The sequence below is a fragment of the Ovis aries genome, chromosome 19 (assembly GCF_016772045.2).
Source record: "Ovis aries strain OAR_USU_Benz2616 breed Rambouillet chromosome 19, ARS-UI_Ramb_v3.0, whole genome shotgun sequence".
NCBI lineage: Eukaryota > Metazoa > Chordata > Mammalia > Artiodactyla > Bovidae > Ovis > Ovis aries.
The window spans coordinates 51211729-51239675 of NC_056072.1; the positions used below are offsets into that span (position 1 = coordinate 51211729).

General features: G+C 46.7%; 1 protein-coding gene across 2 annotated transcripts; it reads left to right on the top strand.

Moving 5' to 3' along the window:
* The first annotated feature begins 4372 nt into the window (after positions 1–4372).
* On the top strand, positions 4373–27888 carry IP6K2 (inositol hexakisphosphate kinase 2). Of its 2 annotated transcripts, XM_042236266.2 has the most exons (7): positions 4373–4443; positions 5945–5993; positions 20065–20395; positions 22270–22492; positions 23693–23868; positions 26600–26775; positions 27117–27888. In XM_042236266.2, exons 3-7 carry the CDS (start codon positions 20194–20196, stop codon positions 27615–27617), a joined length of 1278 nt encoding a protein of 425 aa, XP_042092200.1. In that variant the 5' UTR covers positions 4373–4443; positions 5945–5993; positions 20065–20193; the 3' UTR covers positions 27618–27888. The 2 variants fall into 2 exon arrangements, with proteins under 2 accessions (XP_042092200.1, XP_027813468.1); XM_027957667.3 differs by lacking the exon at positions 5945–5993.
* Positions 27889–27947: the final 59 nt, after the last annotated feature.

The window sequence follows — 27947 nt, forward strand, 5'->3', positions numbered from 1 at the left end:
TGGTAAAGAATCCACCTGCCAATGCAGGAACTATAGGTTCGATTCCTGGTCCAGAAAGATCCCACATGCCACAGAGCAACTAAGCCTGGGCGTCTCACACACACACACACACACACACACACACAAACACACAATTGCTTTCCAAAAAGGCTATAACTGATCTTAGCTTTAGCAACAGTGTTTGGACAAATATTTTTCCTCACATCCCTGAAAGCCAGACCTGGTGTTTTCTCTTTTTCCTTTGTTTTTCCTTCTTGTCCACACCACGCGTCATGTGGGATCTTAGTTCCCAGACCAGGAACTGAACCTGTGCCCCATGCCGTTTAAAGTGATTTATTCTCATTCTTCTTCTTCTTCTTCTTCAAAAAAAGACTTTCTTAGATCAGTTTTAGGTTCACAGCAAAATTGAGTGGAAAGTACCACGAGTCCTCATAAAACCTCTTCTGCAACACACAGCTTTGCTCCCCATCAACACCCTGCACTAGTATCATAGTTTGTTCCAGTCACTGACCCAGTGGTAACACATCATCAACCAAAGTCCATAGTTTACAGAGTCCGTTCTTTGTGTTGTACATTTCATGGGTTTTTACAAACGTCTAATAACGTGTATCTACCATTATTTCAGGGCTTCCTAGGTGGCTCAGGGGTAAAGAATCTGCCTGCAATGCAAGAGTTGCATGTTCAATCCCTGGGTCGGGAAGATCCCCTGGAGAAGGAAATGCCACCCACTCCAGTATTCTTACCTGGAGAACCCCCTGGACAGAGGAGCCCGGCAGGCTGCAGCCCAGGGGGTGGCAAAAGAGTCAGACATGACTTAGAGCAACTAAACAACCACCACCATTGTGTCAATAGTATCATACGGTATATTTTCACTGCCCTAAAAAATTACTTGTGCTCCACCTATCTCTCCCTCCCCATCAAATGCCTGGCAACCGCTGATCTTTTTACTGTCTCCATAGTTTTTCCATTGTTAAAGTTTTCACTTTGATTTGCATTCCTCGCTTTCTGATGAATTTGAACATCTTTTCACTTTGTAAGGTTTTGTTGATTGCCTCACAATACCCTTTTCCCCTTCATCTTTGCTAACAAACCTGAGTTTTGTCTAGAGCAGCAAGTATCCAGTCCCAAGTGATCCCCTGACCCCATTCCCTCATCTCTTAATCTCCTTATATCTAGGAGTGGCCACAGATGACCCAGTTTTAATCATTGGGAAATAAATATAAGTCTACTGGGAGTTCTGGAAAGGTGTTGGCTTACCAGATAAAGGGGAAAGATGTGGGTGGTGCCAACAGCAGGATTTTCTTCTCCTTTCCATACTAATGTGAGGTCTGGAGAGACAAGTACCACCTTGTAAATCTGGGCCCACAAGCATGAAGACAAAAGTCAATAAGCTAAGGATGATGGTGGTATATGTAGTCATGTAGTGGAATACTATAAAGACGTGGAAAAGAAAAGACAAAGCAATACACAACAGTATGGAGGAAACTCACAGATATAATGTTAAATAAAAAAGCACTATGAAAAGTACATATTGTATAAGCCAATCTATATGAAATTTTAGATGGACAAAATTTGTCTATGGTAATGAAAATCAGAATAGAGGTTATCTTTGCAGGAGAAGTAGTAACTAGGATGCCAGGGGGTTACCTTCAGGGTGGCAGTGATTAACCTTGGGTAAGGTGGTTGTCTTCGCTAAGGACCATTCTCAGAGAGAGAGCTGAGAGTTGAGATCTGGACCATACACCACATCAGGAATTTAATATCTTTCCACTTGTTCTTATCTTACCCTTTAATAATGTTCTATGAATTTCATGTCATTTAATAAGATTTTAGAGGTTTCTCACCCATATAGTTCCTATACTTTTCTTGATAATTTTATTCCTAAATATTTTATAGTTAACTAAGTGTTTTTCTTGCTTATTTTTAGTAAATGCTCTTATTTTAAATATATTTTTCTTATATTTATCACCTTAACATTTTCTCTTATCTATTGTAATAGTTTTCAAGAAAACTATGTAGTAGTTTTCTATATTTACAGTCACTGCATTAACTAAAGAGAGGATAAGGTTTTGGTAAATCATTTGAATTCCTGCTGTGTCCATTCTTGCCAGGTACCCAGTGTCAAGCCTGGAGAAGCCTGCATTACGCATTATGGAAGGAATGGAAGAGTGAATTAAAACTGAATGGCCTCCAGGGAGACCTTGCCCCATCCAGCCTCCTCCCCACACACAGGAGCACTGGAATGGGAGATTGGGTGGGCAGGGGAAGGGACAGGATACATCTGTAAGCAAAACAGATTTTCATCTGAGCCATGAGAGTGCACAGAATGTGAGATGTTAGAAATTTTGGGAGGTGAGTCATGGTGCCAGAGGCAAACAAAGGAGATGCTGGCAGAGAGGTGATAGGGAGCAATGGAGCCCCTTCCACTCTGGCTTTTCTTTGAGGGAGTTGCTACTGCAGGGTTCTGAGCAGGGTAGGAGAGGTTCTGATTTACTTATACATAGGCTGATGTGTGGAGAAGGCAATGGCACCCCACTCCAGTACTCTTGCCTGGAAACTCCCATGGACGGAGGAGCCTGGTGGGCTGCAGTCCATGGGGTCGCTAAGAGTCGAACACGACTGAGCAACTTCACTTTCACTTTTCACTTTCATGCATTGGAGAAGGAAATGGCAACCCATTCCAGTGTTCTTGCCTGGAGAATCCCAGGGACGGGGGAGCCTGGTGGACTGCCATCTGTGGGGTCGCACAGAGTCGGACACGACTGAAGCGGCTTAGCAGAAGCAGCAGCAGCAGCAGCAGGCTGATGTGAGGAGAACAAACTGAAGGTGGCAAGGGCAGCAGGAAGAAGCTGGGACATGACTGAGACATTGTCCTGGCGAGAGATGGTGGTGGCTTGGACTAGGTGGAAGCCATGGACCTGGTAAGAAATGGTTTCATCGTGGGTAGATGATCCTATGGAAACAATTGTACTTTCTGATGCATTGACTCTAAGTGGGAAAGAAAGTCATCAACATGTACTCTGAGGTGACTGGCCTGAGCAGTAGGAAGGAGAGAGCTGCCATCACTTGTGCTGGTGGAGCTGGGGTGGAGTAGGTTTGGGGGATAAGCTGGAGCTAGAGTGGCACAAGTTGAGTTTGAGATGCCAAGAGGAAAGTCCGAGTGAGATGCCTAGTCCACAGCTGGACATTGATTGAGTCTGGCACTCAGAAAAGGTCTTACTGGACATACACCTTTGGGACTGATTGGCATGGGGTGGGATTTGAAGTCATGACCTTGGGTAAGATTACGAGAGCAATAGTGTAGACAGAGAGAAGATGAAGAGGATAAACCACTGACGGCAGAGGAAACCAGGAGGCATGGAGCCCCAGGAGCCACACAGGGAAGGTGCTTCCAAGAGAGGCGAGATCAGCTGGTCACAGGAAATCTTTCCAGCCTGTCATCATAAGGGCAGGCTTTTTCTTTTTTTCCCCTACTGCTTTTGTTCACTCACTGCTGTTTTTCCAGTATAGTGCGTAGGTGCTCCATAAATACTTGTTGAATGAATGGGTATCTTCATGAATCCACACCTCTGCAAGCTCCCAGCACACAGGTGATTTTGATTTTTTTTTTTTTTTAAGGGCAGAGAACAGGTAGGAGGCCCTACCCAGTCTCAGTAGCATCCTTGTCCTGCCTTGCCTTTGACAGCCACATTGACATTCACTCAGGTGGGAGCCCTTCTGGCCAACACAGGGCATAGGACAAACAAGCTTCAGACAAGCACTGAAGGGTGAAACTTGGTGGAACCTGGGTTGAACACTGGATCACCCACCAGTCCACAAAGGGACTATACAGTCCTTCCTCTGTTCACCCCTCTATTATCCAGTCATTTGTCCATCCATCTATATCCGGTCATCTGTGCACCTATGCATACAACTGCCCTTTATCTCCCGTCTACACCACTCTTTTGTCTGTCTTTCTATCCAACCTCATCCAGTCCTCTGTCTATCCATCTACTAGGGTGACCAACTTCCCAAATTGCTGCACACACTCTCGATGTGAAGTCCTGCATCCCAGGAAACTCCTCGGTCCCAGGAACAATGATACAGCTGGCTCATCCATCTGTATCCCTGGCATCCCTTATTGCAACCATGGGCTCGAAGCCCATCTGTCCACCCACCCTGACCTCCTTGGCCACCCTCTCCCTTGAAGGCAGACAAGACTCCACCTCTCTCCCTAACTCCGCCCATTCCCCGCCCCTTCCGGAAGCGGCTACAACGAATCCGGGCGCCCTAGCAACAGCGCTTTTTGGGCCGCCCAGTCCGCGAGCTGGGCTCCCGGTGCGAGCCAATAATGAGGGGCTCCGGGAGTGAGACGCAGGGGGCGGGGCTCGGCGCGGCGGCCGCCATCTTGGTGGGAGAGAAACAATAGGAAGGAAGCTCCGCGGGACCGGGCTGAGGCAGCAGGTAATGCCACCTTTCCTCTGCCTACGGCCCTGCCGCCCCGGGGACTTTGGAGGAGGGTTTCTCTGGGTCTTCAGGGAGCGAAGTCTCTGGTCATTCGGGGCGTCCCCAGGTTTTGGGGGAGGGGTTCTCCCCCGATTATAGGTGTAAGAGAGATCTCTCAGGGTCCCTGTGGGGCCAGATTTCCCCCGGTCATTTGAGAGAGGCATTATTTCTTCAGGTTACTGGGGAGAGAAGATCTCCCATGGTTTTGAGGGGCAGAATCTTCCCTGGTCATTGACCGGGGGGGGGAGAGTCTCCCGAATATTTTGGTGATACGGGGTCTCTGTTGGTCATTGGAATCTCCGCTCTTTGGAAGAAGGCAAGATCTCTGGGTCATTGAGGGAGGTCTCCCCAGGACATTGGCGTCCACGATATCTCGGGTCATTAATGGGGGTCTCCCTGAGTCTTCTGGAGAACTCAGCCCAGTGCCTCAGGTACGGTTACCTGAGGCTGGCAGCTGTGCAGCCATTTTGAGTGTTGAATGTCAGTTGGGTTTGTCAGCTGGTGTCAGCGGGGGCGGGGGGGTGGGTATTTGCAAACCTAACCGTCTTATCCCCCAAAGCCCTAAAATGGATCCGGGGACGTCTTCATAGTGATAAGCTTCACCATGGATGGAACTTGCAGATCTTTCACGTTGGGTTGATTGCAGACTGCATTTTGTCTCTTGCGTCCAAGTGATTAGTTTCGGTTTTGGATTTTATTCAATTTCTTATAGCCGAATTGCAGAAAAATGAGTCCAAATGTTGTGAAAAGAAAATGTAGAAACCAGTAACATCTAGTGCTCTTAGATACCGGGGAAATAAAACTAATCACTGCTTGGAATGAAACATTTTGGTAGTGAAATGTACATAGAACAAGAATAAGATAAAATCATCTGAAAGAATAGTTTTAAGCACTGAAAGTTCTGAAAAGTGGTAACAAAAAAATGTTGCAGATCACAAGTTTTATGATACTTTGTATAAAGCACCATGATTACAGTAGTTTTGATGAATTCTAGTATTATTTGCTGTATTTGCATTTTTAGCAGGGTAACATTTTAAGTGAACTAAAATGCTTATTTACATAGATTGCTGTTGTGGCGTTTGTGTAATTTCATCCTGTAACCTGGTGTTTAGGATTTAAAGAGAAGTTTCAGGCTGGTATTGTTATTGTTTTAACTTTAACCACTACCAAAATTAGAAACCTGAGCAAGATATATGCTTTTATTAAATTGGCATAATGAATACGTTATCATGTTGACGTAATAAACCAGTTGATCACTTGGTAGTTTTTTCTGGAGGAAAAAGTCAGTTGAATGGTTGGTTACCTGGTATTCTACTTGGTTTACCTGCTTTGTAACTTTAGACTTTAGAGTACAATTCGCAGGAATTGTTAGGAATAGGATGGATGAGAGCTAGGACTGGAGTTGATACAGTTGTAAAAGCCAGTTTAGCAGATGTAATAAACTTCGTTTCATTTCAAGGCTTTGCAGGTGACATCCACCAGCCCTATATCTATCTGAGCAGTGGAAGGTATGAGGAAGGCACAACTACTGACTGATGAACTGTAGCCAGTCTTTTGCAGAGGGGTGCAAGGGGTGCCAGAGACTTCTGTAAGCACTGAAGATGTCACCCGTCGCTAGGCAACAGGGCTAAGACTGAGCCTCCCCAAGGCCAGCTTGCTGAGGTGAAAATTTTCCATTGTTTGGCTCAAGGAGGATGCGCCGGGGATGAATTTTTCCTTCAAGTGAAGTTATTTTACCTCATGGGGTAATCACCTTAAAGACATTGAACACATTTTTGTATAGTAAATGATTGCTTTCATGTGATTACATTTTAAAGCATATTTTTGTTTTTTAAATAAATTATATTTGTGCTTATTTGCATACCAAGTAACAATAAGCAGTTCTAGTGTTTGCAGTATATTCTGGTAGCCAGGAAGAGGCCTTTTCCCCCAAAATTGAGTTAAGTGTTTACCTCAGAATTTGAAGGAAAAGAGTCTCCGAAAATAATGGAAAAGGTGGTTTAGGTCTGTTAACCGTCCATCCATCACCAGCCTCTGCAGTTAGGAACTCCTATCCGATCTTTACACTCTGCCTTCCTCCCTTCCCCTTAAAAAAGAAGCTGAAATTTTAGGAGGCCTATCCCCAAACTATAATATCCATTGCATATCACTAAAACAAGGGGTTACCCACAGTTTCTACACCAGTAGGCCTTTTGTTTATTGTTGTTCACTTGCAAAGTCACGTCCAACTATTTGCCATCCCATGCAGCACACCAGGCTTCCCTCTCCTTTACTGTCTCCTGGAGTTTGCTTGAACTCATGTCTCTTGAGTCGGTGATGCCATAATTTCTTGATTTTTCTCAAATATTTAGTCATGGTCAGATGGCCCTGATTGTTTCATTTTTTTTTTTTTAAACTAGTCAGTTTGTTCAAACTAGGATGCAAATAAAGTCTGCAATTGCATTTGATGAAGGGTCTCTTAGATATGTATATGATCACTCTGTTTTGCAATTTATCTATTGAAACAACTGTCATTTATCTTGTAGGGTTTCCCACATTCTGGCTTTTACTGATTATAGCCTGTGTTTGAGACCTTTTGACAGTGGTGGCCGGGTTTGAAGGGGTCACGATACCTGTATATCTTTTTAGTGAAGAAGTTGTGATGGAGTGGCCAGGACTCATTCAAAAGTGAGCCCCAAACCGTGCACTCTTGAGGACTGTCAGGGGCCTACAGGGCCACACAGCGTAAGGCCCTCTTCCTCCCTCTGTGTCATATGGTCCAGATTTTCCACAAGGAACAGAGAGTCCTACCCTTCCTCCAGGAGAATGTAGGTATTTTGCTCCTTGTCTCCTCACAGACCTCCTCCTCTCACCAGTGTTGCACCCTCTGCCCACAGGCTGTTCATTTACAGGCATCTTGACCCAGTGCTCTTTCTTTGCATGTTACTCTTGGAGTGCCATCTGCTCTTTCCTTTGCAGCTAATTTCCATATCTGTTTTCAGGTTAGGTTCACTTAGGCTTCACTCCCACCTTACCAATTACCTGCTTTACATTTCTTATTGATGGCTTGATCATCCCTTATATTTAATTGTTGGCAGGTCAACGCACATCTTCTCAGCTGTATCTGACTTTATGAACAAAACATCCTTGTTCTGACTTGTTTTGAAGACTCAGTATCTGACTCATTCCTGTAATTTGATTCTGTGTATTAGGGGTTCTGAAGAGAGGGTCTGTGCTTGCCAGCTCCACGCATCGTATGCAGAATTCAGGGAGGGTATGCGTTTTCAGGACAGAGGCCTACAGTTGTCTCAGATTTTCTTGGGGGTCAGCTGCCCCCTCAAGGGTTGAGAGGGGCTACAGCGTGCTACACCTCACCCTCCACCAGATCCTTCTCTATCTTCTCCCCCTCCCTCCTTAATTCCCTTGTGTGGGCTGGGCTCTATGGGTGCAGTGGGGAAGACAGAAGGCTCTGTGCCCTGCCATGTGTGCCGCTGAGGAGGGGAGATGACATTAATGAGGTCACTCCAGGTGAGACAGGTGTCTGGAGATGGCAGTTCTGATGTCTTAGTGGCCCTAGAGCCTGGAGGCTGTCAGGATGTTTTCCCACCTGCCCTCTTGGGACAAACAGATGCAGAGAGACTCATAAGAGGAGGAAGCCCAGGCGGTGAGATGATGGAGAGATCAGCCTGGTTGCAGACCCCCTCCTGGGGGGGTCACAGCTCTATTTGTTGGGGGGGGCTCTTCTTGCTGTCATGTCCTCCCTCCAGGGAATCCCAAGCTTGGGACTGGGAGGGTGTGTTGCCTCCTTCTCTTTTACCTTTAGTTTTGACATCTTCCAGTAACCAGATATTAAATTCATAAGCTTACAAAGTTACCTGAAATATTTCTATGTGACAGAGACAGAGAAGCGTGAGAGAGTTTTCTAAGGCAGTTTTTCTTTAAAAGCCTAAGGATCTTTCTTCTTTTGAACACCTTTTATGCATGAGCTTCTAATAAATATGAAGAAGATTGGTATCTTCTAGGTAAGAATGCAGACAGAGAAGGCTCCCAGTAAATGCTGATTCCTGCTGTCCCCATCCCTCCACTCATGTCACTGTAGTAGTGACCGGCTGGATCTCTCTGAAGCCACGTTTTTCCTTGTCTCTCTGCCTGGTTAATTGGAATGTTACCACAGTGCTCCAGGATTCAGTAGCTCACATACCTTGTGGATCAGGTCGGAGTGAAGAATAGGTGCAATCTTTTAAAATTTATGCTCTGTCCCAGTGGCAGTTCTACTTCTAGGACTTTTTCTTACAGAAATACTTCACAGGTATGCAAAGACAGATACAAGCATGCTCACTGCGTTTCAAAGTTGGAAATAGTGTTGGTAGGGAAGTAGATAAATACCTTATGATTTTGTCTGACTATTATGCAGCCTTTAAAGGGAATCGTATATAGTTAGATGTAAGAGGCTGTCTAAGTCATATAGTTTAGTTGGGGGAAAAAGTGGCAAAACAGAAGACAAATGTTGAATAATTTTACTCAAAATCATAGAGACAGAAAGTTGAATGATGGTGGCCAGGGGCTAGGCAGAGTGGGAAGTTACTACTTAACATGTATAGAATTTCAGTTTGAGATAATGGAAAAGTTCTGGAGATAGTGGTGATTATTGTACAGCATTGTGAATGTACTTAATGCCAGAGAACTGTCTACCCCGAAATAGTTAAAAAGGTACATTTTATATTGTGTGTATTTTATCAGTATTTTTTAAACATTAGGTGAGAAAAATAAAGCTGATTTTACTGGCGGGAAGAAAGGCCAAACAACGTATATAGCCTGATCCTATTTCTGGAAAGAAGAGAAAAGTGCACTGAAGAAAATGGACAGGATGAAGAGACCCCAAACTAATGACTAATGGTGGTCATTTTATCACACTTGTAACCAGTTTAAAAGTCTCTTTTGTAAGAAATGAACAGGCTGTCCTTTGGCACTCTGTTCCTTTACCTGTCACCCCTTTCTTCACCCTCCCCCTCCACCAAGGCAGGCTTAATATGCCCTTATCCACTTACACTGTCAACTCCATCCTCTGACCTCCATCTCCCATTGGACTTTGTGTAGGAACTGGGACAGTGGACAGAGGACTGCTCACGTTTGAGGAGTGCATTTCTCACCCGTAAACCAGGCAGGAGGCTAGGTTTTTAATTGTGTTCCCATCTCATGGCACCTCCTTAAAATTACCGTGCCTGGTGTACAGATAAAGACATGAGAGTAAGTCAGGCACCGTTTATACCCAAGTATCAGACAGGCCCCACTATGTCAGGGAGAAGGTTTTAAAAGGAATTTTTCGGTACAGTTTAAGTGTGCAGACTTACAGAGAGGTATTGAAAGTTGGATGTCTTGTAATATTTATCTTTAATTGCACATATGTGTTGTTATTTCTTTATAAATAAATAACTTCCACTAGAAGTTACGCTTTTTATCCACACAGGAAATGGCACCCCACTCCAGTACTCTTGCCTGGAAAATTCCATGGATGGAGGAGCCTGGTAGGCTATAGTCTGGGATTGCAAAGAGTCGGACACGACTGAGCAGCTTCACTGACTGGTCATGAATTGGTTCTCCAAGCTGCCTGTGTGCATTTCTGCCATTGCTGTGGCCACATTTGGAGGTGCTCTCCTCTTAAATACTGTCCACTCCTCTCAGTGTTGACATTGTCACTGGAACCTTTCTCCCAAGCTGGTTGTGACCTCTGCAGTGTGGCCCTTTTATTGTGTTGATATTTTAAAATCATAGCTTTATTAAGATACAGTTCACATCCCATGTAATTCATCCCCAAAGAAACCCTGTATCCCCCACCCGCAGTGTTGCCCCCTCCCCACTGACCCTCGCTGGCTTGTTTGAAAGGACACCACTGCACTGCGTCCCACCCCCGAACTGGAGAGAGGAAGTCAGCGCAGCCCAGCTGGCCCTGCTGTCAGTTGTGGTGGTATCTTCCAGAGGCAGTTGCTTTGTGACCGGGGAGGCTGTAGCCTTTTACCATTTTGCCATTTTCCATATGGGAGATTGGAGGTTGAGGACTTGCACTTACTCAGTAAGAGTTAGCTGCCCCTCGGCATGTGAAGTCTTCCCGATCAGGTATCGAACTCGGGCCACCTGCATAGGCAGGCAAATTCTTAATCACTGGACCACCAGGGACGTCCAAAGCTGCTGTATTGGTCCTGTTAGCATGGGACGCTTTGCATGCCCTTGAGGGGAGTGTTTACCTGAACAAGGTATTGTGAGACCCGGAGGAAACTGCCCTCCAAGCACGGGATCTGGTGTAGCGCAGGGCACACCTTGGTTCCTCCACCAGCGGTGACAGCACTCATTGTGCTGGCCTGCGCAGCTCGGGGCTGCCTGGGTTCTGTGGCTGCCCATGAGGACTGAATCATTTTTGGCACCATTTGTTTCAGAGAATGGGTTCGTGGTCATCTGGTTTGGGAACTGCTCAGAAATGAGCAGGGTAAACACTTACAACAGGCAGGGAATATATGATCTTGCCTGAAGCTAATGGACTGTTGCTTTACTGGCACAAGAGAGAACCGTGAGTCAGGGTAGGAAAGTCCCCCATAGATCAAGACCAGTTTTGGCCAGTCTTCAAGCATCACTTCTGTTGTTCCTGTTGGGTATGTTGCCTACACGGTGGTAGGAGTTGTCGTTGCATCAAGGAGGAGGAAGTGCCAGGTGGAAAATGGCCCTTAAAGAGGGGTAACGGGCTTTTTAAGGAGGACTTCTTGGTCTGTGTATGGAATACATTTTAAGTTCAGTTCAGTTCAGTCGCTAAGTCGTGTCTGACTCTTTGTGACCCCATGAATCGCAGCATGCCAGGCCTCCCTGTCCATCACCAACTCCCGGAGTTCACCCAAACTCATGTCGATCGAGTCAGTGATGCCATCCAGCCATCTCATCCTCTGTCGTCACTTCTCCTGCCTCCAATCCCTCCCAGCATCAGAGTCTTTTCCAGTGAGTCACCTCTTCGCATGAGGTGTCCAAAGTATTGGAGTTTCAGCTTCAGCATCAGTCCTTCCAATGAACACCCAGGACTGATCTCTATTTATAAGTAAATTTGACATTCTGGTAAAGGGAACATGTGATAACTTAGAATCAATAATTTAGATTTTTTTGAAGGAGGAGTGCTCCAGTTTTAACTTGAAAAATTTTTTAAATTGTTCAAACTCTGTCATTCAAGCATTGTAACTGATAAACGTATTTCTGGGTCGGCTAAAAGCTCCTTCTCCTTGTCTCCCCTTCATCTTGGGGCCCTCAAGTCTTTCATTCCAGAAATCTGGTCTGATGAGGCAAAGAGATGGACCAGTGTGATCTTCAGAGAATGCTCTGAGAGGCTGCTCTTCGCCTTATGGAGAAGTTTGTCTGCATTTTTGGAACAGAATCTGTTTTATTTGTTCCTCAGAATTGGTGGAAGGATCTGCAATGTTGTGACTGTCGTGAAATACACTTATAACTTGTAGTTTCTCCTTTATTAAAACTAGAAGAAGATGCTAATGAGGGGAAAAATGAACACCTGGTGTTGGACCCCAGGCATCTGTGTCAAGTCACTGGCAGGGCTTCTGTGTTGTCTCTCCAGCCCTGCTGTGTTCTTTGGTGGAGCCACCGCTTGCTGTGACATGAGGGTGACCCTTCCACCTTCTTAGCAGTGACTCGTTCATCTCAGAGAACATCTTGTTTTCCATGATGAAGCTTAGGTGGTCTGGTGCCTCCGTGCAGCCATGTGTAGGGGAGTGATCTTAGTATTTACTCCAGAAGGCTGTTGTAGGAGGGAAGGAGTTACAGAACAGACTGAGGGCTTGGTAGACAGTAGCTCTTGTCTCTGGCATGGTTGTATCCCATTGTCACTGAAGGTTGAGTTGGCCATTTCCTCTGACCTTTTAGCACCTTGTACACACTTTGGGGGCTGGATTACTGGGATTATTATCCTCACTTGTTTACATGTGGTCAGTCTCCCAGTGTCTCCATTGTGCAGTAGAGCTGTGAGCTTGCAGTGTGGGTGGCATCAGTGTTTTTTTGTGGATGAGTTCATAACCTTCAAGAGCTGAGCAGCCATCTGCGTTTTTCTCTTTCGGTCATAGTGAATTCTTTTGTTCTTCCTCCTAATGTTTTCACTCTCAGTTATAAAGGTAACAAACATGATCTGAGTTTGAGAAAATTTCAAGAAGTTTGGAGCATTCAGGAAACTGAAGAGAAGGGAATAATGATCTTACCACTTAGTACAGGGCAGATCCAGCTTTTCTGGTGGCTGAGGTTTATATAATGTAACATAAATATATGTATCATCCATCTTTAAACAAAAGAATTTACAGTTATGAAAACAGTAAGGTTAGAAAATGAACTTACCTGCAAAACAGAAATAGGGTTACAGATGAACAAAACAAACTTAGAGTTACCAAGGGTAAGGAGAGGGGAGGGATAAACTGGGAGATTGGGATTGCCATATATATACGCTACTATGTAGAAGATAGATAAGTAATAAGGACCTGCTGTATAGCACAGGGAACTCTACATAGTAACCTGTAATGGTCTATATGGTAAAAGAATCTAAAAAAGAGTGGATATGTCTCTATGTATAACTGATTCACTGTGCTGTACATCTGGAACTAACCTAACATTGTAAATCAGTGATATGCCAATAAAAGAAAAAAACACCAGTAAGGTTCAAGAAAGTAAATTTGGATTGAAAGAAGAAAACCAAAAAAAGTTATACATTTAAAAAATCAGTACTACAATACTTTTTTTTTTCCTGCTGTGGTGAGCGACATGTGGGATCTTAGTTCCCTGAACAGGGATCGAACCCATGGCCCCCTGAGTGGAAGTGTGGAGTCCTAACAACTGGACCTCTAGGGCAGTCCTAATACTACAGTACGTTTCCCCCTACCTTTTGGGGCAGTGTGTTGACCACCTCATTTTATGACAGCAGTGTTGTAATTTTTCTATGAAAAGGTCACATAGGGATTTCCCTGGCGATCCTGTGGTTTAAAATTTAATATTTTTTTTATGCAATGACTCCAGGGCCTTGGAAGGAGATGAACAACCATGACCCCTGTGAGTCCGTGTTACTTTTTTAAGTGATAACTTAGCAACCTGAAAGCTGGGTCTTTGGGATGCCAGCTCAATGCTAACGCAGAATTTCTGAATGCTAATTAGTATATTTGTAAATGGTGAGAGGATTTTAATTTTGTATCCACATTTTAAAGTTTTATTCTTCAATGACCATGCTTTTGCCTGATTTTCTATAGAGAGAATTTTCCAAGAGGTTGGCTCTTGTTAGATTAAGAGCTTAGGCTTTGTTGACATGAAACGGTTCCACAGCAGCAGGTCCCAGTTGAGTGTTCAGGTGCAGGGCCCTTCATTTACACGCCCTGGTTAATGCAGACTTAATACGGTGGGCGATTATAAATGCAAAATTAACACCTAGTCGATGCCGAGAATGCAGTTGCTGAAGGTTGTGGCTATTTATTGGTGGTACTCCCTGTATGGTTGGGGTGGGTTTGGATCATTGCAGCGGGTGCCTTTCGAGTTCTCTGTTGATCTGTGTGCAGCAGATACTCACGACGCAGAGGTGATTTGAGGCACCTCCTGTGGGGTGCTGACTCTGTGCTGGTGCTCTTCTGGGCTCTGGAGATTGAGCAGTCAACAGAACAGTCAAAAATCTCCAGCTTTATGGACTTGGTTTTCTGGTGGGGGCAGGGTGGAGGAGACAGAAAATGAACAGGACAAATAAAACATATACAGTATGTTAGATGGTGGTAAGTGCTGAGGAGAAGATAAAGCGGAGTTGTGTAAGGCATGTGGATGGGGAGATGCGGCACTTTCAGATGGGGTGGCTAAGGAAGACTTCATTAGAGAGGTGATGTTTGGATAGAGAGCTGAAGGAGGTAAGAGAGTGCATGCAGAGGGAATGGCAAGAACGGAGGCCCTGAGGTAAGTGTGTATCAGGCACGTTTGAGAAATGGCAAGAAAGCCAGGATAATTGAAGCAGATTTGCTGTTGATCTTTCTTTCATGACGGGTGCTTTACTGGAAGGCTTATTGGACCATTTTGCGTCTTTTCTGCTTATTTGTGTGTAAAGGATGCTTTTGCTTTGACTTTATAAGAATTAAAAAAGGTAACCATGCAACTGGTATAGGTTTCCTAGTATTAGCCGTGTGTGCCTGCTCAGTCCAGTCCAACTCTTTGTGACTCTGTGGACTGTAGCCTGCTGGGCTCCTCTGTCCATGGGATGCTCCAGGCAAGAAGACTGGAGTGAGTTGCCATTTCCTTCTCCACTCTTAGTATTAAGAGTAAAAGCCTGCTAAAAACTAGGCTTTGAAGGTGAGCAGATGGCTTCAGGATTAACAGTGGGTGTCATGGATTTCAGGGACATGGCTGTCCCTGAAAGTGTCTACCATCAGGGAGCGTCCTCACAGAAAGGGCAGAGCCCTTACTTTGACCAAGATGGCGACCCAGGCTTACCTTGCTTGGCATGAGTGACTCAAGATGCTCAGTGGAGGCAAGTGAGCCCAGTTAGAATAGACAGGAGAGTAGATAGGGGGTGAATTCCAGCTAGTGCGTTTGCATGTAGAAACTATTTGTCAGCTGATAGGATCTTTTAATTACAATCTTTTCTGATTATTTTAATTTGTACTTGTTATGAAATTTTTGTAAATTAAAGTATAAGGAAAAATTCAAGCTCTTTGCTGCTGCTGCTGCTAAGTTGCTTCAGTCGTGTCCGACTCTGTGCGACCCCATTTACGGCAGCCCACCAGGCTCCCCCATCCCTGGGATTCTCCAGGCAAGAAAACGAGTGGGTTGCCATTTCCTTCTCCAAAGCATGAAAGTGAAAAGTGAAAGTGAGGTTGCTCAGTCGTGTTCGACTCTTAGCAACCCCATGGACTGCAGCCTACCAAGCTCCTCCGTCCATGGGATTTTCCAGGCAAGAGTACTGGAGTGGGGTGCCATTGCCTTCTCCGTCAAGCTCTTTATTGAAATATAATTTATATACAGTAAGATTCATTGACATTAAATCTCTAATTTGATGAGTTTTGACAAATTTATGCAGCCATATAATCACTGTTGCAGTCACAGCATAGAACATTTTCATTACTCCTAAATGTTCTCTTGGGCCTCTTTGCAGTCAGTCCTGGTCCCCTACCCTCTGCCCCCTGGCAACTACTTATCTACCTTCTGCTATTGCTTTTTCTTGAATGTCATGTAAATGGAATCATACAGCAGACATTCTTTTGTGATTGGCTTTTTTTCAGTTAATCATAATGCTTTTGTGATTAATTTTTGTTGTTGTGATTAATCTTTGTTGTGTATATCGGTACATTCCTTTTATTGCTGAATAATATTCCACTTTATGGATACATCACAGTTGGTTTATTCATTCCCCCATTTGATGGACACTGGGATTTTCCCCACCTTTTGGTTATTGTGAATAGTGCCACCGTGAACATTCAAGTACAATGTCATTATGTGGACATTTGTTTTCATTTCTGTTAGGTCAGTACCTATACGTAGTATTATTGACTCATATAATAAGTATATGTTTAACTTCATAAGAAACTGCCAAACTGTTTTCCATGGTGGCTGTACTTCTTTTTTTTGTACCAACAGTGTTTGAGAATTACAGTGACTGACCCTGGTGGTATAGTCATGGGTTGTGAGTGGATGTGGGCACTGGCTCTGAGGCTCATGGAGGAGGTTCAGCTGGTAAAGGTTGTTTGTTGCCCCCTGTGACTGCTCAACCCTGGGGCTTTTCTTGAGGCAGAGTAAGTGTCCCCAGCAGATCCTGTCTGTAGCCTCCCACATTAACCAAATTCTAAATGTGCGAGCTAAGGGCCCAAGGGTCTTAGTTGTTTTCTTTTCAGTATTTTAAAGGATGCAACTATTAAGGCATTGTTTCCAGCAGAACCTTAAACAGGTTTAGGGCTGTGGGGGAAACATGTGTCCTGTCCTGGGATGAATCGTGTTCTGCATTTCTCACCGATTGATAGTTTCGTGGACAAATGTGAGGCAACGTGGAAAGCTAAAACAGATGCTAAACGTGAAGTCAGTATTTTCCGATTATTCCCTTTCACACTAGGTCCAGGGTCCATCACGTGGGCTTCTTAGTAACCATTAATGTTTTAGGATTCCTGGGAAACCAGGCCTTAGACTACTCAAATGTTGAAAAACCTTTCAGAGACCCAACTGCTCAAACCACACGTGGGAAAAGAGTAGCCATGAAATGCAGCAGGTTCTTGGGGCATTTTTCTTTTGACCAGGCTGAAGCCACTAGAGAGGAAGCTGATCTATGGTATGCTGCTGCTGCTGCTGCTGCTGCTGCTAAGTCGCCTCAGTCGTGTCCAACTGTATGCGACCCCATAGACAGCAGCCCACCAGGCTCCTCTGCCCCTGGGATTCTCCAGGCAGGAATACTGGAGTGGGTTACTATTTCCTTCCGATCTATGGTATAATCACTGGGAAATTGCTCCTTCATTTTCCCACAGGCGTTCAATCTTTAAGGGCCCCTAGAACAAACGCGCTCTTTCTCTGCAGCCCCAATGTGAGAAATATGTTGTACAGTGAAGCCATAGTTTTCTTCACATTGAGAGACCGACCACAGCTGAAATAAAAGAATCACAAAACAGGACTTACCTTATTATCTGCGATGCAGTGGGTTTTGCTCTTTTTTTCTTTTCCTATTTGATTAAAACAGACTGCTGGTTGCCACTCACTAATTGAATTATCCCACCCTTAGAGTAGATATCTGGTGATGGTGGTTTAGTTGCTAACTCGTGTCCAACTTTTGCGACCTCATGAGCTGTGTAGCCCACTAGGCTCCTCTGTCCATAGAATTTTCCAGGCAAGAATACTGGAGTGGGTTGCCATTTCCTTCTCCAGGGGATCTTCCTGACCCAGGGATTGAACCTACCTCTCCTGCCCTGCAGGCAGACTCTTCACCGACTGAGCCCCCAGGGAAGCCCTCAGAGTAGATGTCCACCTCAGGTCTTTCCTTCCCGCCTTACAGACCAGAAAACTGGACCCCAAAGGGAGCCAGTGACTTGGGAGTCTTCCTGCAAGCAATGAAGTGGCAGAACTGGGGCTAGAATCTGGCTCCACCTAACTACAGCATCAGTTTTCTCCCCAGTTCTGCCATTTAGGAGTTTCCTCCGTCATAGACTTGGCACAGACGGGAAAGGGCCTTAGTTTTCTTGCCTCTATGTAAGGTGATGATTCTTCTGCAGGGAGCAGTGTTCTGTGAAGTGCCAGAGTTGGGTGCTGGAGGGAGAGTGGCAAGGTTCCAGCCACTAAGGAACACACGGGAGACCTGGGAGAAGGTGGAGACCCTCACTGGGCTTTTCAGCCTCCAGCCACACCCATGAACCATACTCTAGAGAGCTTTTATGAAGGACCAGATACTGTTTGGGATTTTTCACTGGAGGTGGGAAATGAGTAAGAGAGATGCCTGGAGAGAGATTTTTTTTTTAATTGAATACATTTAAGGAATCTTGAACAGAGTTATTAGAAAGGGTGTTAGGCATTTGGTGTTAGCATTGCTGTGGCAACAAAAGGAGTTTTCACATTTATCAAAGGTTTGAACTGTGTTTCTAAAGCCTGGCCGATGAAAAACATCTTGTGCTTTCATAATTTAATAATTATGGTACCTAGTTCTTTCTTGGGTACCGGCAGACCGATCATGAGTCAGTAGCTTTCCTTTGGGGTTGCTCTTATTCCACAGGCAGGTCTTTTTCATTACTGAAAAACTGGTGTGAACAGCTCTCTATAAAGCTAAAGGACTTGTGTGGCCACGCATCTCAGAGCTCCACCTTCTGTAGAGTCTGGAATGGCTGGAAGGTACTCGTCCTTCTAGCTGATCGCCTGTGTTGTGTCTTGGGACGCTTCTCAGCACCTGCCCTCCTGAGGGCTTCTGTAATGAGAAGGTAGTGTCGAGTGTGAGAAATCAGAACCTTTGACTTTCTGCTCTTTGCATATAGGAAAGCGTATTGATTTTTAATCCCTGAGTCCAGTGGGAGGGAGCCCACTGTCAGTTCTGTCTGAAAGGAAAAGAGAAACACCAGCTAAACTCTTTGAAAGAGGCTGCTTTATAAATAGAAAATATAAAAACATGGTGAGAACACTATCACAGGACAAGCTAAGTGTCCCATGAGCGTCTGAGTGCCGTACCAAAGCGCATGTGCCAGAGACCCTGGGCCCCAGAGGCAGCTGTGGAGGGACAAACAACAAATTGAGGTTTGTTTGGAAACTCCGGCTTCTCGGCTCTAGCCCTGGATGAGTTTCCTTAGCTCCCCAAACCAACTGAGGGAATAATGTCTCCCTCATAAAAAGTATCCAGAGGATCAAATTAAGTCCCTGCAGTGAGCCTAGCACAGAGTGGGTGCTTTACCCACCCTAGAGGACAGTGGGCAACCTGTCCTCCATCTGACCCATTCTCACCACCACCACCATCTCATTTGGAATCATGGGAATTGGAGGAGTTCCTAGTAAGAACCCCTTACAGACACTGAAATAAGCCCAAGGTGCTGTAGCACCTGGGTAGTCTGTAATTCTAGGCGGAAAACAGCATGAACCTGACATAAGCTGAAACGTCTCACTAACGTGTGGAGGAGTGCTTTGCTGAGATCCAGTGTGCTTGGGGATCCAAAGTTCCCAGACCTCAGTGGACAAGTGCCCCAAGAATGCAGCTTTGGTTTAAAGGTGTGCCCCAGCTTTTGGAGATAGGGAGAGAACCAATAAAAATAGTATGTGACCTAGAACACTGTGTATCTTTTTTAAAAGAGTTAGCCAGCCGAGATCTGTTGTTTTTAGATACAGAGGTTAATCATTAAAGCTGGGCCCAAGCTCCACTGCTAATAAGGTTAATGGGGCTTGCCTTTGGCCTTGAGCAGGGGCAATGCGGCACACCTGTGGGGGGCGGATGGTGGGTAATCTTACTAGGTGGTGCATAAGCAGGTTTCCCTTTAAATGGCATTTTATAAAAAACATAAATAACGACCAATAGGGAACCCTGTTACCACCATGTAAACTATTCTGTGTTAGTATAGATTCATCATCATATGTAACCAGTGTACCACTCTGATGGGGGATATTAATAATGGAGAAGGCTGTCTATGCATGTGTGGGGCAGATGGGTATGTGGGAAACCTATATTTTCTCAGTTTTGCCATGAACCTAAAACTGATGTAAAATATAAAGTCTATTAAAATATATTAATTAACGGAGAGCCTTGGATGTCAGTTACTCTTAAGTCTAACAATTGTAGTAGAAAATGGTACGATTTAATGCGACTATTAGGTTTGAAATTGTGATTTCACCTCATCGTGGCTTCGTGGTAATGGCCTTCTAAGGCCTGGTGGGGGTGATTGGAGCTGTTTGGGGTTCGCAGCCAGTCCCTGCGAGTCGGCATCCGGCCCCGCCCGGGACGACGGCGGCTGTTTGTTTCTGCGGGCGGGGGCGGGGCCGAGGGGGCGGCGTGGGCGGACCCCGCGGGAGCTCAGGCTGTTTTGTCTTTTCTGCTGGAAGAGGACGGCCAGCGCCTCTAAGGCGGTGCCTGGCCGTTTCCAACTCCGTTGTTACTCTCCGCAGAGCGTCCTGGCCCACACGGCCGCGGAGCTGAGGCCAGAGAGACGGACGCACGGACAGACGACAGACGGAGGACGCGCTGGCCGCTGGACCCCGCTGCCCTCTCTTCTCCCTGCTGCCCGCACCTGGAGGATGAGCCCAGCCTTCAGGGCCATGGACGTGGAGCCCCGCGACAAGGGCATCCTGCTGGAGCCCTTTGTCCACCAGGTCGGGGGGCACTCCTGCGTGCTCCGTTTCAACGAGACGACCCTGTGCAAGCCCCTGGTCCCCAGGGAGCACCAGTTCTACGAGACTCTCCCAGCTGAGATGCGCAAATTCACTCCCCAGTACAAAGGTGAGCCCCCAGCTGCCTTAGGGGTCGCCAGCGCCTGGCGAGGACCTGCGAGCCGCCGCGGCCAGAGGAGGTCCCGGCAGCCACCCCGGGGCCCTCACCCCTCCCATCCGCTCTGTGTTTTCCCTCCTCCTCCTCTTGGCCCTCCGCCCAGCACCTCACACCCTCAGTTTTCAAGCCCTGGTAAGATTGCTCAATTCTGTTTTGTGGGTTTGTTTTGAGTTTATTTTTGGTGGAAGTGTAGTTGTGTTTTATGTTCAGGTGTCTCTTGATCACGGTAACCCGTAGTCCCCCATGAGGGGACATCGGGGAAGACTTTGAGAGGATTTTACCCAGAACACTTGCCGCCTGCTTTTTGTCCTCCAGGAAACCAGAAGCCCTGGTGATTAGGTAGGCTGGGAGCAGGGTTGAGTCAGATGGAGCGCAGGAGTGGGAGGCTTGTGCTGATTAATTGAAGCCCTTTGCTATTACGGAATGTCCCTGAAATGGCTATATTACGACAACCCTTTGATTCACATATGGTGACTGTCTTCCTTTTTATAATAGGGGGAATCAGCATGGTGTGGTCTTTCCTGGGGAGGGGGGATCCTTTGTAAATCAAGGAAGAATCCTTTAAGGAAATTAATTGTAAAGCTGCATTGCCTGCTTATGCAAAAGACTCTTGAACAGCTTGGGTTCTCTGGGACTGTTGGAACATAGTCTTTGAGGATAGAATGGTACGGTCACCTCTCTCTGTATTCTGAACATGCATGGTGCTTTGGGGGGGGTGGGGAAGTTGGGGGCCCTCACTTGGTCCTCTCTGTTGTTTTTTCCAGGACAGAGCCAAAGGTCCCTTGTTAGCTGGCTGCCCTTGCCCCCATTTTTTCCCTGGTTCTTTCCCACCACAGGAAAGTGTGGTCCCCTGAATTCCCCACCCCAGCTCCTCTGCGCCCAGAGCCGGGTACCACCTCAGAAGCGTCGTCTCTCTAAGCACGCATTCCCTTGCAGCGAGCGAGCAAGCGGGCGGGCAGCAAGAACTGAGCAAATTGAGTGATCCCAGGCCAGAGAGGCCTGGGAGGAAAGGTGTTCAGCCAGTCGGTTTTAAGGCACTCGTCGGCACCTGCTGAAACCCTCCCACCCGACAGCCCCCTCCTCAAAGACTGTCTCATTACCCATGGCAGGTTCTAGAGACTCGGGGAGAGCTGCTTTCAAGGCCACTACACGTCTGTGCTCCCAGCCCAACCCCATTTGCCTTGTGTTCATCTTGTTCTTTTGCGACATGAGACTGCAAAGACCAATAAAGGAATATATCTGAGAAGGACAGAAGGCTGGAGTGCCCACCGTGTGGGGTGCTCAAGAAGCCTTTGCCAGGGTGTCTTGTGCTGTGTGGTTTGCTTTGTTTGCTCCTTTATTTTGTTTTGCTTGCCCAGTCTTCCCTTACCCTCGGACGCTTCTTACCTCTCAGGCAAATCTCTGTTCAGGCTCTGCTTTAAAGCAAGCCTCAAGGCCATCGGAGATTCTGTTTAAGGTAGTAAAAAAAATCCCACGAGATTTAAAAAGCAAATGTCCTCATGTCTCTCTCAGGATTAGAAGAATTACATAAAAATTAATAAACATTTTCAATGATGGAAAAATGTGTCTTGTAATTCTTTGGCTCTTGCCTCGTTGAGTGAATCATAGAGGAACTCTCAGCCATGTTTGCTCCCTAATCGCTTGTCTTGTATGGTGTCATCTTTTCTAGCTGTTTTGATATTTGTTAGGTTTGCAGATGAGTTTGGGGCCTCTGGCAACATAGAGACTAAGGAACAGGGTAAGAAAAAAACAAATGTTCCAATCATGTTATTTGTAACACATATTCCTGTGGAACTGAAAGTCTTCCGTGTTCACCCTCCTTCTAGGTGTGGTATCCGTGAGCTTCGAAGAAGACGAAGACAGGAACTTGTGTTTAATAGCACATCCATTAAAAGGGGACCACGGAACTGTGGACAGTGTAGATAATTCAGACTGTGAACCAAAAAGCAAGCTGCTCAGGTGGACAAACAAAAAGCATCACGTTCTAGAAACAGACAAGACCTCTAAGGACTGGGTGCGGCAGCACCGGAAAGAGGAGAAGGCGAAGAGGTGGGTACAGACTTGAGAGGGACTGGACGCGGGAGGAGGGGAGGGATCTCAGTTAGGGCCCAGTGCCCCGGGGCTGAGGGCTCACCCGATGGACTTGGCAGGCGCCTTGTCACTCGGGTCAGTTCCCACGTGGCGTGCCCAGCTTCTCTTTGCCTGACTCTGAGTTAGACTGTGCCATTTCAGGTAAATCTACTGTCGTGGCAGCTGTAAGAGAGTTTCAGTCACTCGTTCCTCCTGCGGCTGTCCTGTGCCAGGCCCTGCGTGGCATCTGGGAATGTAGCAGTGACCCAGACAGAAGCCGTCCCGTTACCGCAGGCTGTTCACTGATAGTGGGAGACAAAGGGACGCATCTTGGGGATCCCCCTAGGCAGAGCCCTCCCAAGTGGCACACCTTGACAGAGCTTATGAAAAGATAAATTGTGTATGCTGCTGCTGCTGCTAAGTCGCTTCAGTCGTGTCCGACTCTGTGTGACCCCGTAGACAGCAGCCCACCAGGCTTCAAAACATAGCTAAGGACTTCACTGGTGGCTCAGTGATCAGGAATCTGCCTGCCAGGGCAGGAGTCACAGGTTCAGTCTCTCGTCTGGGAAGATCCCACAGGCCTCAGAGCAGCTGAGCCCAGTGCCCCGCAACTGCTGAGCCTGCATGGCCTAGAGCCAGCACTGTGCGACAGGGGACGCCACCGCAAGGGGGGCTAAGTGCTGCAACTGGAGGGGAGCCCCTGCTTGTCCCGGCCAGAGGGAGGCCCTCAGAGCACAACCGAAGAGGGTTGTTTCTCTTCTTTAAGTGTAGCCAAGTAGATTGACTTATTCTCATGGAATTTCACTTCAGCCTCTGTCTCCAGCATCCTGAGTTAGGGAACTTGGATGTTCTAGAAGCCAGGGGGTGGTCCTGCCTAGAAGGTGGGAGCAGGGAAGGCTGCCTTGTGGGGTGTGGGCTGGAGGCAGAGGCTGTCCTTAACATCTTAGGTTTTCCTAAAGCAGCAAGCTAACCCCTTAATTTTTTTTTTTTAAATCAACTGTCTTGAGGTATGGTATACTACAGTAAAATGTACCCGTTTGAAATGTTTAATGTGTCCGCTGAAACAACCACCACATCAGAACATCAAACTTCCTATCACTGCAGAAAGTTCCTTCATGCCTCTTTGCCCCTGACTTCTGATGAGATGTTATGATTTATCAGCTTCTTGTCTCTTTATAGCCATAAGTTAGAAGAAGAATTTGAGTGGCTGAAGAAATCTGAAGTTTTGTACTACAGTGTAGAGAAAAAGGGGAATGTAAGTTCTCAGCTTAAACACTACAACCCTTGGAGCATGAAGTGTCACCAGCAGCAGTTACAGAGAATGAAGGAGAATGCGAAACACCGGAACCAGTACAGTATCCTTTGCTCATAGGGCCTCTCTGCATTGGGGAGAGGGGAGGACAAGGGAGAAGACCCTTCAGGCTTGGAGACAGACTTTGGATTTTTTAAAGTCATGGTTGTGCCAGGACACCCTGCGTGATAACTGGGCAGACATCACTTCCCTCTGGGCTGAGCACTGGTCTGGGAATGCAGGTGCTGGGGAGGAAGTTTGATGGGTTCCTGGGGGTGAGGGTCACCTCATGGAGGGACCAACTTGCATTCAGGGTGCTTTACCCTGGAGTGCAAGGAGCTGGTTTGTGTTTCCACACACTTGCAGAAGTCCCCAAGTAGCGCTTAATTGCTGCAGTGGGGCTGGACTGGGCTTTCGGTCTGGTTTACCAGGCTGCCACTTGAAGAAATCACAAGGGAAAGGTTCCTTTTTTTCGGTCAGGGAGCCTGGATGTGCACTGTAGAGTAATTCATTGAACCTAATGGTGCCAGTCACCCAGTTCCAGCAGTTGGTTAACCCACTCATGTCAGTCTCCTGTCTATACACCCAGCACCCCCAATTGAGCTCTCTCTGAAGCAAGTGTCAGATAATTCACCTGTATACACTTCAGTATATATCTCTAAAAGATAAAGATATTTTAAAACACTAATACTGTCGTTACTCCTTGAAAAGTGGATCGTAATTCCTTACTGTCAAATATCTAATTTGTTTTCCCATTTTCCTTATTGTCTCATAAATGTTTTATTTATGGTTTGCTTGAATGTGGGTCCAAATGGTGTTCACATGTTGCATTCAGTTGAAACGTTTAAGTCTTTTAAAATACATTTCTGTTTTTTTCTTCCTGGAAATTTCTTGTCAGAGAAACTGGGTCTTCTAGAGTTACCCATCCTCTGGATTTTACTGATTACATCCTGTGGTGTCTTTTACACATTAACTCTTTCCCCTCTGTTTGCATTAAGTTGATAATTTGATCTACAGGCTTGATCAAATTCAGGGTCAGTTTGAGGGAGCGGGGGCAGGACTCCTTCAGAAGTGGTATTTACCTGTTGATTGGGAAGCAGAATGTCATCGTCCTTCTCTTTTGTATTGCCATTGCCTTACATCCATTTTTTAATTAGGTGGTTTTTTGTCATTCCTTTTTCATTCATGAGCTGGAATCCTGCTGTAAAGAGAAGGTTTTCCTCATCAATTTCGTGCTTATCATGAAGTATAGTTCAAATAGGAAAGGCAGGTTAAATGTTATTTTCCTTAGTTTACTATTTGAAATAATGAGATGGTTTCTTAACATCCTCCAAAGGTAACTAGTGAGGTTTTCCGCATCATCATGAACTCATGAATTTGTTTAAGTTTTTGAATGCAGCATGTGGGATCTTAGTTCCCCAACCAGGGATCAAACTTGTACCCCCTGCAGGGGAAGTAGGAAGTCCTAACCACTGGACTGCCAGGGATTTCCCTCAACATACTCGATGTGTCTTAGTTCATTGCAGTTATCTCTGATGCTCAAATTGTCCCATGCGTGGTGAGTGGGAGTCTTTTAAACTAGGCTCCTGAGTCATTTTTACACAAGCACAGCCGTCTGTGTAGCTGCCTTACTTTTCTGGAATGCAGAGATGGCACAGGGTCAGGTATGTTCGTACTCCAGATGTGAATTCAGTTATTCCTTTAAGGCAGGGGTTGCCAGCTTTTTCAGTAAAGGGCCAGATACTAAATCCTCCAGACTTTGCAGGCACACACTGTGTCATAGCTCTGTCATTTGTGGCATGAAAGCAGCCACAGCTGATGTACATGAATGACCCTGGCTGTATTCCAGCTAAGCTCTTATTTATGGGTGCTGAGACTTAAATTTCATTCAACTTTCATGTGTCATGAAATATATTTACTTTTTGACCTCTTAAAAACAGAAAACTGAAAATTCCCTGGTGGTCCAGTGGTTAGGATGCCATGCTCTCACTGCCAAGGGCCCAGGTTCAGTCCCTAGCCAGGGAACTAAGACCCCCACAGGCCATGTGACCAGAAAAAGAAAAAATTCATTTATAAGAACCACTTGTTCCTAACTTACCAGCTATAAAGCAGTGAGCAGGGGGCCATGGGTCACCAGTCCACACTCTAGGAGCTGGTCTGGGCATTGTGCTAAGTCACTTCAGTCGTGTCCAACTCTTTGCGACCCTGTGGACCGGAGCCCTCCAGGCCCCTCTGTCCATGGGATTCTCCAGGCAAGAATACTGGAGTGGGTTGCTGTGCCCTTCTCCAGGGGATCTTCCTGACGTAGGGATCAAACCAGCATCTCTTATGTCTCCGGACTTGGCAGGCAAGTTCTTTACCACTAGCGCCACCTGGGAAGCCCCAGGGGAACTCATACATCTGGTCATTGTTTCCTGGCCTTTTCAGTGTCCCCATCTGGGAAATACGTATTTATTTGAAAAGAGAAAACTTGATGAGTTCCTAAGTGATATTTCTAGTTCTTATTTAAGATTGGGATTACTGAACTTACTGATGTTCTGATTTAGGACAGGATGTTGTTGGATTGTGGTCCCACATCTTGCTGATTCAAGAAATGGTGTGTATGGGGCCCATGCTGCTCTCACGCCAGTTCCCTGGCAAGAATTGCGGGTGCCTTTTAGCCTTCTGGTCAGCCCTGGGCCGCCCACCTGGGAGATAGAGCAAGATTTCTGGGACGCTGTGTGTAGGCCCTGCACCCTGGGAGTGCCATGGAGCAGCACCTTTTCTTTAGAGGGGCCTTATCCTTAACCACTCAGAATTTATCTTGCTGGAGAACCTGACTTCCCGTTACGAGGTGCCTTGTGTCCTGGACCTCAAAATGGGGACACGCCAGCATGGTGACGATGCTTCAGAGGAGAAGGCAGCTAACCAGATCCGCAAGTGCCAGCAGAGCACGTCGGCAGTCATCGGTGTGCGTGTGTGCGGCATGCAGGTGAGAGGAGTGTCAGAGCATGGCGGGTGTGGGTGACGCTCTCTGGGGCTGGCCAGACTGGCTGAGTCCAGAAGCTGTGGGCCAGAGAGAGAGGAAAGGGGAGACACTGGGCACTCTCCAGTAACCCACACGTTAAGCAGAGGACTGGCGGTGGTGCCCAGGTCAGAGGGCTGTATCCAAGTGGGTGTTGACTGGCAAGTACAGGGCCTTGTGTGACTGGTGTACTTAACAAGTTAAAGGATCGGGTCCAGGGCTGTCGTCTTGCTGCCACTCTCCTGGGGCCGGGCCCTCTCTGCCTGAGATGCCTGTTGGTCCCTGACCTGCTGGTCTCCCTCCCACAGGTGTACCAGGCGGGCAGTGGGCAGCTCATGTTCATGAACAAGTACCACGGACGGAAGCTGTCCGTCCAGGGCTTCAAGGAGGCACTTTTCCAGTTTTTCCACAATGGCCGGTACCTGCGCCGGGAGCTCCTGGGCCCGGTGCTCAGGAAGCTGACTGAACTCAAGGGCGTGCTGGAGCGACAGGAATCCTACCGCTTCTACTCAAGCTCCCTGCTGATCATCTATGACGGCAAGGAGCGGCCTGAAGTGGCCCTGGACTCGGACGCGGAGGACTTGGAGGACCTGTCGGAGGAGTCTGCTGACGAGTCGGCCGGCGCCTATGCCTACAAGCCCATCGGCACCAGCTCGGTGGACGTGCGCATGATTGATTTCGCACACACCACGTGCAGGCTGTATGGTGAGGACAGTGTGGTCCACGAAGGCCAGGATGCTGGCTATATCTTTGGGCTCCAGAGCCTGATAGACATTGTCACAGAGATAAGTGAGGAGAGCGGGGAGTGAGCTCTGGCTGCGCCAGCACCTGAGAGACTCTGTGTGTCCCGGGCACAGCTGTGCTGCGTCGGGGAGGCGGCCAGTATGGCCAGGCGGTGGCCCTGCAGCCTGGAGCTGATGCGCAGAGGCCTCTGTGAGTCCCAGCCTGAGCCAGCCCCAGTCGCGCTCGGAGTCTTTATTTATTTTAACTATTTCTTCGACATTCCACATTTGATGATGCAGATACCTCTTTCTTCCCTGAGTGTAAATGTTCTAATACAAATCTTTTTGTTAATTGTAACAGTGCTGCTGTCGTTCTTGCCAGGGATAGGGGGCTGGCAGCCAGCCCCCCTCCCAACC

Bases quoted from the DNA above. Each gene is read 5' to 3' on its own strand.
- IP6K2 (XM_042236266.2), top strand. From the start codon at position 20,194: ATGAGCCCAGCCTTCAGGGCCATGGACGTGGAGCCCCGCGACAAGGGC. The intron at 20,396-22,269 runs GTGAGCCCCCAG...CCCTCCTTCTAG, and splicing joins ATTCACTCCCCAGTACAAAG to GTGTGGTATCCGTGAGCTTC. The intron at 22,493-23,692 runs GTGGGTACAGAC...GTCTCTTTATAG, and splicing joins AAAGAGGAGAAGGCGAAGAG to CCATAAGTTAGAAGAAGAAT.